Below are 15,333 nucleotides of genomic sequence, written 5' to 3' on the forward strand. Positions count from 1 at the left end.
TTTTACCTTAAGTAAAAATAAGGATTGATTTAAGTATTTGCTTAAGTGATCATCTTAGGCGAGTCATACCAGTAAGCAGCTTTGAAATACCAGCATTTCTGCCACGCAGAATTAGCAAGGGAGGATTCCACAGCATTTTGGTAAAAATGAAAGCGTTGGTCCCAGAGCTTTGGTTTAGCAGCATCTCCTAGGCAGGATGCCTTGTACTTCTTGTGTGTGGGCGCTTATCAGAAAGACGCATGCCTTCCCACCACTTCCACTGTGTTGGCTGTTCCACACTGCTGGGTGGAAGGTGCTGCAGCAAAGAAAACTGTGTCTCTGTATTTTCCATTGTGGTACATTTATCTTTTATAGCCCATATTGGACATTTCTAAGTATTTGTCTGTTTACAACCATAGGCAAATACATTGCAATACTAAAATCTGGACTGCTTTTTTGTACTGCGGTGTATAGCCCAAATGTATACAAATCTCACATATATATATGCCTGTATTTCCCAAATCAAAATATAAATTTCAAGCCTTTAAACTGAGTTCATACTAGGCTGCTGGATGTTGCTGAACTTTGTGTATAAGAATGACATCATTGTTTCTGGAGTTAGTAGCCTACATGAAAAGAAGCGAATCAGAAGCAGACTTTTAAGAGGGAAATATCAAACAAAAAAATGGTATGAGCACAATATATGATGCTTTTGGGTGCTATAAACATTTTATCGTTACTTGTTTGGGAAGAACTGCATAACTCACTGGGGCTCCACAACTCGTGAGTAATGCAGCCATCTCAAAATCTAGCAGATTTATCAGTCACGGTGTTCAAATGAAAATCTGGGATCTCATTTCCTCCTAAGCCCTTAAAATCTGACACAGTGCTTAACAATGGCTCATCTACACACACGCTGTCTTACACTCCTTGCAAAACACAACTTGAATTAAAAAGCGTTATCTGCTGGGATTTTTTTAAGGGTGGGTGCTAAAAATCGAGGCAGAACTTCTATCTTAGAGTACTGGTAACAACTGTCACCTACAGAAGCAGGTAGGGGGGATGCAGCATCTTAGCTGGAGATTTTGCTAGAAGTTAGCACTTGCTCCTGTTATTAACTCTACACGGACTCCTGCCTAGGTGGTGGCTGTCACCTCACTCCCCCCTCACGCAGGGCAATGCCGCAAGCAAGGGCTGCACCTGGCAGCTGCCGGGCAGCGCTTTGCTTAATCGCACTGCGAGCGAGCCCCGTGGCAGCGTCCCCGCGGGGTGCGAGGCCGCCCGGCCGCTCAGCCCGGGGCACCGCGCTGACAAACTTCTCCGCACCGACCCCGTGAGGGGAGCCGTGAGGGGAGCGGGGGCCGGGCGGGCGCGGGCGGAGCCGCGGGCGGCGGCGGGCGCTGTGCATGCCGGGCGCGGGCAGGAAGCGATCGCTGCCGGCCGAGCCGAGCCGGGCCGGGCCGGGCCGGGCCGGGCCCCAGCGCAGCCGGCAGCGGGGGCGGGCTCGGGCTCGGGCTCGGGCGGGCTCTGCCGCGCCGGGGCCGCCGGGGCCGGGGCGCAGCGGCGGGATGGGGCTGGCTTCCTGAGGCGGGGGGCGGGGAGGGGGCTGGTTCTGCGCTCCGGTCCCTCTCCGCCCCCTCCCGCCCCTCCGCCCGAGTTCGCCGCTCTGCCGCGGCCCCTGCGCAGCGGCTGGCTGCGGGCTGCGGGCTGCCCCTGCCCCGCTGCCGGGGCGGGCGGGGACGGTGAGGAGCCGAGCCCAGGAGAGGAGAGGCGGGGAGCGGCCGGCCGCCCCCGGGGAGGCTCCGCTGCGGGGCGCAGGGGGGAGGCGGCTGGCACAGGCGCCCGGCTCCGCCGCCCGCCCCCCCGGCACCGCCGCCGTCTGCTGAGCGCCGGCAGCCCTGGGAGATGGTGACACATGAAGCGTGCGGGGAGGACCATGGTTGAGAGGACCAGCAAGTTCTTGCTGATCGTGGCCGTGTCGGTGTGCTTCATGCTCATCCTGTACCAGTACGTGGGGCCGGGGCTGAGCCTGGGGTCGCCCAGCGGCCGCTCCTACGCGGAGGAGCCGGACCTGTTCCCCACGCCGGACCCGCACTACGTGAAGAAGTACTACTTCCCCGTGCGGGAGCTGGAGCGGGAGCTCGCCTTCGACATGAAGGGCGAGGACGTGATCGTCTTCCTGCACATCCAGAAGACGGGCGGCACCACCTTCGGCCGCCACCTGGTGCAGAACGTGCGCCTGGAGGTGCCCTGCGACTGCCGGCCCGGCCAGAAGAAGTGCACCTGCTACCGCCCCAACCGCAGGGAGACCTGGCTCTTCTCCCGCTTCTCCACGGGCTGGAGCTGCGGGCTGCACGCCGACTGGACCGAGCTCACCAACTGCGTGCCCGGCGTGCTGGACCGCCGCGAGAGCGCCGCTGCCAAGACGCCCAGGTACCGGGCCCCGAGGCCACCTCGCCTCACCTGCCCTGCCCTGCCCTGCCCTGCTCTCCTCTACCTGTGCCCGGCACCTTCCCTCCGCCATCCCGGCTGCTCTGCCCTCAGCCCGTGCCCTGCACCGGGTCCCCGCAGAGCCCTTGGCCAACATACGTCTTGGTGCCGCTTACGCTCGTTTCTCAACACCTGGTTTTCATCGCTCGCCGCCTTTTAGCACCCGCTGCGCCATGTCCTAGCCTTTGTAATCTCCTTTGCCCTGACCTGCGTGCCCCTTTCCTCCACCTGAAGCTGCTGTGGTGCAGCTGAGGTGCACGCCGGTCTCACAGTCCTCACACACACATGCACCTAATCTGCCTGATGGGTTTTTGTGCATCAAAGAAACAAACCCTAAACACCCATTCCTATGTTCCTCCCTGTAAATTTTGGTGAGAGACCTGCTGTAGGGAAAGAAGATACTTGTACCTATTCCCTGTGTCCCCTTATCTGTGCAGCAGGCGAGTGGGAGAGCTGTCCTGAAGCACCCACCAGTGCCTCCCTGTTGGACACGCACTATGTTCCTGCCTTCTTATCCTATTATTTCTCTACCTTGGTCTCCTCATACGTGATGAGCTTCAGAGGAATTTTCTGTTTGAAGTACGCTGATAAAGACAGCGGCTTATATTAAAATTGCCAAAGATTATGTTCTTATAACTCGGGGTACCTTTGTGCCTTTCACTGCAGGAGGTGTTGTTTTGCTTTTTTGTTGCTGTTTTTAAATTGATCACTTTCTTAACACCACACACGCCTTCCTTAACTTGTCTGTGTTTTTATCATGGCACTTTGTATCCTGTTTGCCTTGAGGTTCCATTCTTAAATGTATCTAAAATCTTATCCTAACATTTGCTTATGCCATATGCTGTATTTATATGTGTGTTGTTAGTACCACACATAATCCCTTTACTGAAAAGTGACCTTTAAGAAAGTGTCTTTTAGCATCATAGCTGTGTTTTCTCTGCATTTTTGAAGCTATTTTTAATCATTTTTCTTTCATTGGAGCTGTGGTGCTCAATTGCTGGGGTCTTTATTGTCTCTGTCATGACTGCTGCTGCTTTCAACCCGTTTTGGTGTTAGTCATCCAAGTACTATACTCAGACTGCTGTCATGCTGCCTGACCCAGGAGCAGCAAGCTGAAGCATATATCTAAAGGGTTGAGCCTAATTTAGGCTTTGTTTTGGTCTCTTATTTTATTAACAAAGTGCTTGAAAACACTTCTAAGGAAAGTACCCTGAGCCTGTCTGATTACTGTTGAACTAGTGCTCTGAGGAAAAATGCTCAAAGTTCAAATCTCATGTAAAAAAAGAAACAAAAAAAAAAATACCCATTTTGTGAACCTTGGCACTTAGCTAGCAAACCATTAACCTTTTATAAAGACCTGTATAGTGTTATAGATTGTCTCAAAGCCTTGTGTGCTTCCCTTGGTAACTTTGTACTCAGACCTGCTCTGTGTTCAGTATTTAACTGTGTCATCCTGTTTAGCAGTTGTGGTGTGGTGTTTGTGTTTTTTTTTGTATAGGTACCTGAGAAGAGGGCACTTCAGGTTGTGAAGTAACAATTAAATTCCTTACTGCAACTCTGGGAAATCGAAACCCAGAAGCAAATGCTTGTAAATAAGATTTTCTTTGCCATTTGTTTTTGGAACGTCAGGAGCTGTAGCCTTCATAACTGTCTTATTTCTGGATATGCAGGAAATATAATGATTCCTGTGCTGTTCCCTTATGTCCCTGCATATCCAGAAATAGCTCTGCTTAATGTTGTCTCTTTACTTCCCTTTAATCTATATTAGGACTTCATTTTCAGCAGTATAACAGCTATGATGTGGAAGTTTTAGATAATCTAAGGTTATCACCTTGGTTTGTTAAACAAAAAAGCCACATTTTACTGTTGACTGTCTACTGGGGTTGGTTTTGGTGCAATGAACAGCTGCTAGCTGTTTTAATAATAGTGTTCTTAGGATACTGCAGTCCGGTTCAGTGACCACCTTCTGCAAAAAAAAATTTCATTTCTAAGAAAATTGAGACTATGAGACAGGCAGTGCTTGCGTAAAATAGTCTGATGGATTTTCTTTGTCAGAAAACACTTAGTCTTGTATTATGTCCCCTCAACTAAGAGCAGTGCAACTTTATGCATTGTGAACACTGTGTGTCTTATGGTGAAACAGGACTTCTTACATTTTAAGGCAAATGTTAGAGAGGCTACTGTTGTATAATGGAACTGAGATACGAAAATCTCTCACTCCTTCCCCCTCCCTCCCCCCCCAACCCCCCCAAAAAAAAAAAGCATCAAACAACCGTTCTGTCAGGGTTTACAGAGATGCTAATGTTACTCTGCTTTTTGGAATATGGGCTTCAAATTCACCTTTTAAATCTGATGCACTGGCATCTGCATTTGCTGCTTAATGCTAAGTTTAAACCTTTGTTCTTCCAACTATATGTTTATCCCCAAAAACAAAACAGCTGACTTGTGACTGCAAATAAATCTGCCTTCTTGTGAGTGTTGGAAAGCATGAAGGTCATTCAGTATTGCCCACATGTACAAATCATGAGCTTAAAGCTGTTAACTTTGTAAGGAATGCAGTTTTATCACTGCACAGTGCCCTGTTGCACTACATTCCATAACCTGTGCATGGTACATAAATTTACAATGCAATTGCTCTTTTTATTGTTCTGCTGCTCTGTGTTAGACTTAATGATTAGGAGCCCTAGATTGCCAAAGACTGCATTTTTTTCTTTCTTTCTTTTGGATTAATAGAGTATACAGCCAAGGATGGGTGTTTTAGCTCTAACGGGTCAGCACGCTTTAAAAAAATATATTATTGTGTCATTTCCCTAGCACCACCAGTGCCTTTTCCTGTTTTGTATTCAAAAGACTTCTAGACAAGCTCTTCTTGAAGCAAATGTTATGTTTTATGCACAGCCAGTAAAAGAAAGAGATTGATTTGTTTGGTGGCTGTAAAACTTGGGACTCTGAGGAACTCTGAAGCTGGCTGTGTGCATCAGTGAATTTGGCTGCAGTTCTCTTCATGGTTTTAGTTAAGGGCAAATTCCAGGATTTTGGGAATGGAGTCCTATTCATTCCTTGTACTGCTAGGCCTAAATAACTGCTGGAGAAAAGTTTTTTTTTTTGTTTTTTTTTTTTTTGTTTGTTTTTTTTTTTTTAAAAGCAGATATACTAAGATACGTACTTTGACTCATCACAGTGATATTTAAGAAAGCAGAGGCTAAGCGTTTTCTTTGAACTGCTCCTTTAAATTTGTCTCAACACGGGCACCTTAAAATTGCAAGAGATACAATCTCTTCAGTTGATTCTGAAAAAAAGCCAAACTTTTCTGTCAGCTCAGTTCTTTAATTTGACTTCCAGAGCTAGCGAAATCTGTGAAGTGATCCATTGCTAACTTGTCCATCTCTGCTGTTAAAGGACTGAATGAAAGCCCCCAGAACAGTTGGAAAGGTTCCTTAGCCCCTGGAGGAAATGTGATTCAGCGCCCATTTGGCTGCATCCTTCTTTGTGCTCCCAGCACAGGAGCAGAGCTTGGTGGTCTGAAGTTGTCCTTGTAGGACACTTCATGCGTGAGCTTGACTCTAATGTAGCTGTGCTGTAGGAACAATAAAACGTAAATTATGTTTAAGGAATTCAATGTGCATCTTCTCACACCTCTCCTCAAAGGGGGGGAAAAAAAAGGCTTTGTTGCTTGCTGTCCTACTGCTTTCTTCTGCCTCATGAAAACAAGATCGTCTCAGTTGGCGTCTTTCAGAAGACACGGTATTCTTGTAAGGCATACAGCTCTTTTAAAAATACATGTGATGCAAGCTGCCTGTTGCTGTGGAGAGCCCGTGTACTTGACAGGGTGTTGGAAGGGCATTGCTGGCTCTGCTCGTCCCGCTCACGCGCATGCGCTGCCTTCTGTTAGGCTCTGGTTCAAGCGCCAGGTGGATTTCATAATTTTTTTTTTAAAAAAGAAACTTATTAATATAATAGCTTAGTCTTGGCTGTGTACGTGTTTCTGTGCAAGTCTATCAGAAGTTTGCATGTGGAGTGTAGTCTATGGACAAGAAAATTGACAGAACTATTTCTTTGTGACTTTTTTTAAGAGCATGAGTGTGCTTGTAATTTTAGTATTATCTATCCAGATTTCAGATGCTTTAGAAACAAGAAAATTGTAATCAAAATACTTTTATTTAAAAGATCTATGACAGGTTATAAAACCTGCTTTAAACAGATCAGTCCAATTTTTAGAATCTATTTACAGCTTGTGTTTTGGTTTGTTGGTTGTGGTGTTTTTTTTAAAGAAACAATTAACAGGGCTCAGCAGTTCGTTAGCTTGTATTTTTTTCTGAAGTGTGAACTTTCACAGCTTCCAACCACATATCTGTCCCTTTGCTGGGATCTGTTCTTGATGAGGTTTTTATTATATGTGTGCTTAGGAGCTTCAGAGACACGTTGTCAAGAGACCAACTGTTTGAGAATGAAAGGCTTTACCAAATCACTTTTATAATATTAGCACTTCTTAAAGCTCAGGCTTATCATTCTTTGCGAAGCTATGTGTGCTGGGGGTTGTAAAATACCTGTCTGCAGATTGCAAGGGGTGTCCTTCCCTACACACTAGTTTGTCTCAACCTAATTTTTCTTACACTGATGCTTCCAAGCAATCTGTAAACCTGTCTTCAGTAGCCTGATTTTTCCCTTAAATCCTTAGCATGTGGAATATTTTAAAGTCAGCTGGTCTGATACAAAACACCACATCTCTTGAACCTGGTTATGTTCACCCAGAAAGCTAGCCAAACAATTCTGAAGCAACAGATAATTTTGTGGTAAAAGTCTTTAAATTTGACATCGTAACTAAAAGTAGCTGAAAGTTGAAACTCCACAAATAGCTGCCTAAGCTTCAGGTAAGCGTGAGACTTCTCGCTAATGTATTGTATCAGGTTTAGTTCTTTTTTTTTTTTTTTTTTTTTTTTTCCCATTCTGTTGGCAAAGCAGGAGGATGTGATATTAGGTATGTCCATGCTTGAGTGTATATGTCTATTTTCCTGATTGTGCATACCTATTTGCATTTAGCTATATTTCACTGCTCTTTAAATAAATCCGGTCATGATACAGTAATTTTGTTTTCCTGCTTTAGAAGTTTGCAGATATATTTTGCCTTTTTACTTTTATCCTTTCCCACTTAGAATAGTCTACATTTTTATTTTCTGAGTAAAGAATCTTACTTTTTTTTTTTTTTTCCCAAGTAATAATTCAGAAACAAATACTCTAAAAGAGCTGGCTTGAAATTAATGACTGAATTGGATGGTGTATGTTAGACTAATGTACACTCCCATTGTCTTAAAGGAGTGGTCTATTGTAAATGCACAACTGATGCATTTCATCACACTCATTCACGCGACTTTTTTGAGGCTGGTTACTTAAAAATTACAGTCTGTGACATTGACCACAATGTTTCCCACACAAAGTGATGCGAGAAGTTTTCAAGGCTCTGCTGAACAGTCCTGTTTTGTGAGTTTGAAATGCCAAATAGAGGGCCCGTTCTTTATCACTCTTTGAGCAATTTTAGTGCATGTGTTTCTCTTCCAAACTAACGTGATCTTGAGCAATGGCACCCTAGGATCTCTGTTGCATGTTGGGAAAAAAAAAAAAAAAAAACCTGATTTAAGAAAACTGGAGTTCATTAGTACTGTAGGAGTTTTAGGTGAAAAATAATGTATGATTTGCAAGTATGTGAATTTGATGAGACCTGATAGAACAGCTGCATGCTTGCTAGTGTGGCTTGGAGGGCATGTTTGGATATGTACATTGAGGCCTCTCCCCAGCAGGCAATTGGTGAAAGCCTTAAGTTGGATATTAGGATGTGAACTGGTAGAGGTCATACTATCTCTTAAGAGAACACTGCTAGAGCAGATTATAACTTGGAGATTATTACAATACTGCCTTCCCTCTGGGCCATCTGTTCCTTCTAGGAAGGAGGAAGAGATTAGCTTCCTCTTGTGGCATCTTTCATCGATTTGCGGGGTTAGATTCCTAATGGGTTTGTTCAGCATTCAGCAGAAGCTTTTGGCTGCGTGCTGTAGAAACTGGAGGAGTGTAACTTGGTATCTCTTTTCCAGAAAATATTTCAGGATTTGCAGGCCCAGGATTGTAGGAAAGAACTTTTTTATGAGTTTATTTCAGAGCTGAAATTGGTGTTGTGCCCTGAGTCATGTTTGTAAGCAAGGCCCACACTTCCTGTTCTTGTCAGAGTCCACGCGTTCCTACCCGGAGTGTTAGTCACAACAGTGACGTGCTGAGACAGCTGGAAAATCATGATAAAGATTAGTCAAAGGGTTTGTGGCTAGTTACTTTGACCTGGAAGTTAAAAGGAATGCACCTGAACTGAATTTCATGTAGAAATAGCTGGCTTATGGGATGTACCACAGGCTGTGCCTCCTTACTGTACGTCACCGTGGACAATTGCCTTCAGTCAGTCACAGAACCAGGATCACTGTTTCTGCTTGTTGCACAAGGTCTGATTTTAAACTGCTGGTTATTTGCCACTAACTTTAACCAAGTATGTGATAGTAATGCTCAAAATAATGTTCGGTAGTGAACTCTTGGGCTTCTATTTGCTTTAGAAAAGGAAAGTGGCGTGGTCTAACTCCATAAAGCTTCTCTTAGTTTATGCTTGTATTTCTAGGAAGAAAACAGATACAGTTCTTCTATTACTGACTGAAATTGTATATGTCAAGCAAAAATACAGCATGGTATTTAATTCCTAATAATCACAAATGTGATAGTTGCTGATATTTGTATTTAGACTTGCTTGATGTGATTGGAAGGGAAGGATGCTTAAACATCAGAAGAAGTTATTATCTTCCTCAGCAAAGATGGTGGTAGGCTGTATGGAGCATGGGAGGAACACAGAGCTGAGGGAGCCAATTACAAATTCTCTTGTTTCTGAAACGGTGGGTGAACCTTAAAACAGCAACAACAAAAAATCTCTACTTTTTCTAATGGAATTAATGAGGAAGTCTTAATCACTAGTACAGATTCACAGTGACGCAGTCTCTCTAAGAGCTGTTTGATGAATTCTTGTTCACCCCTCTGCTGTTTACATAACAGAATACTCTGCTGAAAGTCCAGTCTGAGAATCCATCTGAAGAGTCCTTCGCAGCTTATTACCATAAAGATGCCAAGAGTCTTAAATACTTCTGTAGTGTAGCATATCAAGTTTCAGACCTGAAGAGGATGCTTCAGTTAGTCTTGGGTGTTACTGCCAAAGGAGGAGCTATTTACCAGTGCGTGGCTCTTAAGAGTGGGAGATTCTCAACTAGAACAAGTGTTTTCAGGAGAGACCCATGCTGAGAGAGGATGTCAGGCAAAAAGTAGCCTTTTTATGGTTTTGTTGTTTCTACTTGTATGAAATTATGTGCATGTTCTCCTTTCTGTGCTTCACCTCAAATATGTGGTATGTTACACTGAATGCTGCTTGATCCCTACAAACTGCTGAGTAGAGCTAAGGATATGCAATGTTCTGGGGCATCAACATTCCACTGATGCATCCAGACAGGGCTTGAAAAACTTTGGTTTTCCTGAACTTCTTAGCAGTGCTACTTATGTAGTGTGTATTTCAGTGTACTGCTACTGCTGTGAGATGTGTAATAAATAGCACCTGCTACTATGTTCACTTACAACCTAGAACAACTCTTAAGTGGACTGTCTTAAAGCTGATTTTGCCAAGAATCTCAGACTTACATTTTAATATACAGACCTTTCCCATGCAATGGCAGTCTCTTTCAGAACCAACTGGTTTCTTACCACAAACTATCACTACTTCACTCTGTAATTCCTCCCTTCCACCCTGTTAATGATCAGTTCTACATAATAGCTCACCTATGTATTTATAGGGGAAATATATCACAATTTCCTGCCAATTTAAACAAGAAAATGAAGATTTGCCATTAACTTCTCATGGTCTGATTCTGTATTTTGCTGTACAACTAATCTCAACCCTATTAAGCAGAGGTTCTTTGATTGCACCTCACTGCAGGTGGAAACATCATCGTTCCTTTTACAGAGGTCTTCTATACAACATTAAAGCTCTCCGAGTTTACTGAACCACCTTTGCATTTTTAATCAAACAGCAACTTTGGTAAATTTTAAGAATAACGTTAGTATTGAACTGCTAGCAAGAGAACTTAAGATTTTCTGGCCAAACAACATTGCCTAGAGTTTCCCAATGCCTGGTGATGGATTTTTTCATCATCTAATTTCAGTTCTGTTAAAGGGGGCCTGATTTCTGGAGAAATGTTAAAGCAGTGGAAGCACTACCTTCTAAAATCTTCCATATTTTGAAGTTATTCTAAATTTTAGCCTCAGTTCTTATGTTAATTAGATGCACGAATAAGATAGCTGTTTACAGGGAAATAATCAGGGAGTTTGGAAAGAAGATCTTGTGACAAGTGTGCATGATTCCTTCTTTTTTTTACTGTAAGAAGCTTAAAGAAGAAAAATATTTTTTTTTTTCTCTAAGGTCTCTTAGAAAAGTAAAATATCCAAACAAATACTGTAAAAATAGAATTGACTTTTTTTTTTGTTGTTTAAACTAACAGCTCTTGCTGCCTGACCCTGTTGCTCTCGGTAAAGATTTTACTTAGGTTACCCGTGACCCTATATCAAAGCGTTGGGAAAAAATCAATGCCTCATAGCTAAGACAAACAGCAGCAGCATGCTGACTTATCAGTTTCCTGACAGCTTTTGCCTTCCAACTGGAGATGGGGAAAGAACGAGGAGCACAAGAATCTCAGTATAATCATAATCAGTCAACCATCCCTTTTGTTAACATGACGTAAATCAATCAAGACAGGATTACCTTCTGCTGTTCTTTGCCTCCTTCTCTTTTCTGCTACCTGTACCTCTTTTGGGTCTTTTTGAAAGAGGAGAGACGGGTGTGACTTGTGTACTTCTGCAAGGTGGAAGACTGGATGGTTTCTTCCTGTGATGAAGCAAGTACAATAGGGGTCACTTAGATGAAAATCCACCTTAAAGGAAATACCTCATCCTTTGTATTACAGTGCAAGAAAGTCAGTACGTGTGTTTAGGAACCCCTTCAGATAAGGGAATGCCTTAGCATTTTTTCTAGAGGGACAAATCGGGAACTTGAACTTTTTTCTAGTCCCAAGCATCTGAGTGGAGTTCGCATCACTGATTGTAGTGTTGTGGTCAATGTTACTGTTTGCAACACGTACAAAATAAAGTCTCTCCACCTTTTTTCTGCCCTAAGATTTTAATTTTCCTTTATGACTAATCTCCATATAGGTTTAAAAATGATACCATCTTTCTAGTGTGTATATAGCCTGACTCGAATAGAGCTGTAGACCTGGCTAAAGAATTCATTATTAATTTCACCATTCACATAGTGAGGTCCTGTGTTTTTATCAACTGTATTATGTTATGTGTATCGGGATTCCTACTGTTGGAGCCAGTCATATCTAGCAAATATCTGTATTGCAGATGTTTAGAATCAGAAATGTCTGTTTCCAGCAGCTGCTATGTATTAGCCAGGTATCAGTTTTCCACCTGGAATACTCAGAAGTCAGTCAGGCTCCAAGTAGGCAAGTGCGCTAGCAATTTATACAAGTGTTGTTTTCATTTTTAGGAAAACGTACTGAATGCTGAAATGATAAAAATCACAAGATACATGGGTTTTGATTTTAAAAATAACTTTTGCAGTATCTAAACACTTAACAATGGTATAGTGGTTTTGTGAGTCTCAATACATTAAGAAGGGACTGAAAATCAGCAGCCACAACTTCATTAACATGAACTCAGGTTTGGTTCACAAGGATGCATGCGGTGTGACTTGCAGCAAAAAGGGAATATAAGGAAGCTGTTAAATCGCAAGAGAAGTTTTACTTAACTTCTGGTTATGAAAGAAGGATCTGAGGTTGTAGATAGAAGGAGTTGATCAGTCCTTGACTGAGGATGGGGAAGAACAAAAAAGAAGAAAGTCCATATGCCTTGCGTCAACTAGGATTTTCATGTCTCAGATGGTTTGTTAGTTAACAATAAAGCTTTTTGTTAGATAACCATGAAGTCTTTGATCTTAATGAAGATAGTTTGAATTTCTTGTCCATGTTGAAGGGGCATGTGCTCCTCCAGAACTATTTGCCTTGTGAGTTCTGTGGGACTTGACGCTAAAAGCATGCACAACGGTTTAAAGGAATAATATTGAAGAACAGCATGCATGAAAAATACTTGAAGAATCTAGTATGAGTGTTTATAATATATATACCTTAGCGTGTGAGAGAAGTAGTTTCGTAAGCGTTCAAGACATTCATCCCTGGCTGGAACATGCTTAGATCTTTAACTAGCAACTGCTAAGAACATGTTTTTACAATATGTTTTAGGTTACTACTTCTTAGAGGGATTATTTGGCAAGTTCTGCGCTGGCTATTTTTCAACACCTTAGCTGCCTTGAGTCAACTGAAAATGTTCAGGATTTGTCTTCAGGTAGTCTGAATGGCTTATAGCAGCTGCTGTGATGTAGCAGCGCGTTGAAGAAGAGAAGCGTGTTTTCTTGGCAGTCTAGTCAAAGCTCAAGGGAGTTTCAAAAATCAGGAATACTGCTGTGAAATGGATTATCTTGCAATGACCATGACCTAGAAGTCTGACATAATCCTTTCAGTTTTCCCAGTGTGAGAAACAGATTATGGTGTGGTCAAGTAGTGAGGTGGTCAGTAAGTACATCATTGTGGTTAGACATGGTTGTGCGTGAGGAAGAAGAATCAGACCCTTCCTGTCTGAAGGAGGCTGTTTTCGTGTGTCCTGAAGTATCCTAACTGATCAAGAAGGTGCTGAATCTGTATGGCTGTCATGGCCCATTGTTCAGGTACTTGTATCTGTCAGGTCTTCCGAGAGCTTCCTTATCTCAGAACATCACCGAAGTCTTCTCTGGATGAAGCCCGTACCAGCTGTTCTTCTGTAGGTGCTAACCTGCCAGTGACGGTGGTGCCTGTGAAGAAATATTGCTGTAGCTGCCCGGAATGTTTCCTCGGTGCTTAGAACAGTAGCTGTCAGCAGGAGAAACACACTTGCTTGGTCTGAACCTTTGAAACTGGTTGATGAAAACGGTTGTGTTTACTTGCCTAGGATTTCACCAACAGGAAACCAGGAGGAAGCTGTCTGTCCCGTTTCTATCCCTGCAGAAGGCCCAGCCAGGGGCATGTAATTAGCATATTATAAAACTGGATTGTTGCTCATATTATTAGGTACTACAGGGAGCCGAGCAGAAATTGTTCTTAACACAGTTGTCTGTCCCGGCTTGCTCAGACAAGTTTTTGTGTTTGACAGTGCCCAGACTGGCTTGTGCACACTGTTTGCTCAGCTAGCTTACTCAAAAACAGAAGCTGATACATGCATGTCGGGGGGTGCTTCGTGCTGTTGCTGTTCAGCACAGGTTTTATATTCCTGCCAAACAGCTGAGCCCTCCAGTGCAGGGGCTGCTCCTCTTGGGGCACCCGGAGGAACCGTGTGTCGCTCCCTGTCCCGAGCCTTTAAGAGAGCTTCTCCTTTGTGACTGGCCAACAACAGTGCGCAAAGGAAGTAGCAGTGGCAGCAAGCTCCTTTGCTGCATGAAAATGGCAGTTTCTTGCTATGTATGGGTGTCAGTATTGTGTTGTGAATAGCTGAGCCATCATCTCTAATAGGCAGCAGAGCGCTTTGGTTCTTCCTTTCATATCCAGCGAAAGGACTACTTGCCAACTGACCTGAAGTGTTTTAACAGCAGTTGGTTTTTTATTGTATTTTCTATTGGATGTGTCGCCTTGGAGCTCTTTAGGAATAAGTTGCCTGCACAAAAGTGTGGAAATTCTTGTATCCTATTAGTTTCGCAGTCTTGAAACCACAGATGACAAAGCTGTTACCTAGCAAAGGCATGTAAGGACAATTGCTTTTGAAGAATATACAGATGCAATGTGTACATGCACGTGCTCTGTACCTTCTGCAGTACAACCGCTTCTCCCAGAGCCATGCTGGGACACTGTTCTTCATATTGATGCAGAAACAGGCAAAAGTTGAACGCCTTGCCATGATGCTATGACACCAAATCTAGGACGGCAGCACGTGTGTTGAGTGCTCATCCATGTGCTGGCACGAGTAGGTTACGCCTCACCACAGGCAGGGATCTACGGTTCTGCCTTCCGTGTCTTGGGATCTGTCAAAGGAGGGAGCTTGGGTTGGTCTGTGTAAGGAGGTAACTGTGAGAAGACCTCCTGTCCCTCAGGTAAGTAAGGATCTTCTGAAACAGTTTTGTAAATATCCTGAAACAAATGCAGAAGTAAATCTTGCTGCAAATTGTCCACTGCCTGACTACTTCTATTTGGAAATAACTCCCCCCTGAGGCTTTCTCTCAAAAGGCCCTCTTGGTGAGAGCATTTTTTCTTTTTTGTGCTCTAGCTAGTGTCGAAGGGGGAAGAATTGGTATTTGAGGTGCAGTAGGACAAAAATGATAATATAAATCATGACGGAATGGGTGCAGCTGCAATTTATAAAACTTGCCGGCTGATCAATAGTTGCTCCTGTGTACTGCATGGATAGTGGGTGGCTGTGATAAAGCACTGGTTGCCAGCATAAAACTCAGCTGGAAATCTTATAGAAATTGAAGGATGGATTCCTTGAACGTTTGGGAAATGTGGGATGCTTGGCCTGCCAAATACTTCAGGCAGGATGAATCCACCCCTTTCCTAACTGGGATATTTCCTGACTTCTGAAGTTATTTGGGGATTGTCATGAAAACTCATATTTTCTGGATTGAAGCCTGGCCAATCCCAAATCTGGAAATAGCTGCTCGTGAGAACAAAAAGAACAGTTATATATTTCAACTGTACTGTCAAATATGCTGTTTGGCAT

General features: G+C 43.5%; 1 protein-coding gene across 1 annotated transcript in view; it reads left to right on the top strand.

The window, feature by feature from the left end:
• The first annotated feature begins 1,558 nt into the window (after positions 1-1,558).
• HS6ST1 (heparan sulfate 6-O-sulfotransferase 1) overlaps positions 1,559-15,333 on the top strand; it is a 177,796-nt gene continuing 164,021 nt past the window's right edge. Inside the window, exon 1 of the mRNA XM_082766990.1 lies at positions 1,559-2,412. Within this exon, the coding sequence (XP_082623116.1) occupies positions 1,895-2,412 (518 nt within the window). The 5' untranslated portion in view covers positions 1,559-1,894. The remainder of the gene's footprint in view (positions 2,413-15,333) is intronic.

The sequence above is a fragment of the Aythya marila genome (genome assembly GCF_965140915.1).
Source record: "Aythya marila genome assembly, chromosome: 9".
In the NCBI taxonomy this organism is placed as follows: Eukaryota; Metazoa; Chordata; class Aves; order Anseriformes; family Anatidae; genus Aythya; species Aythya marila.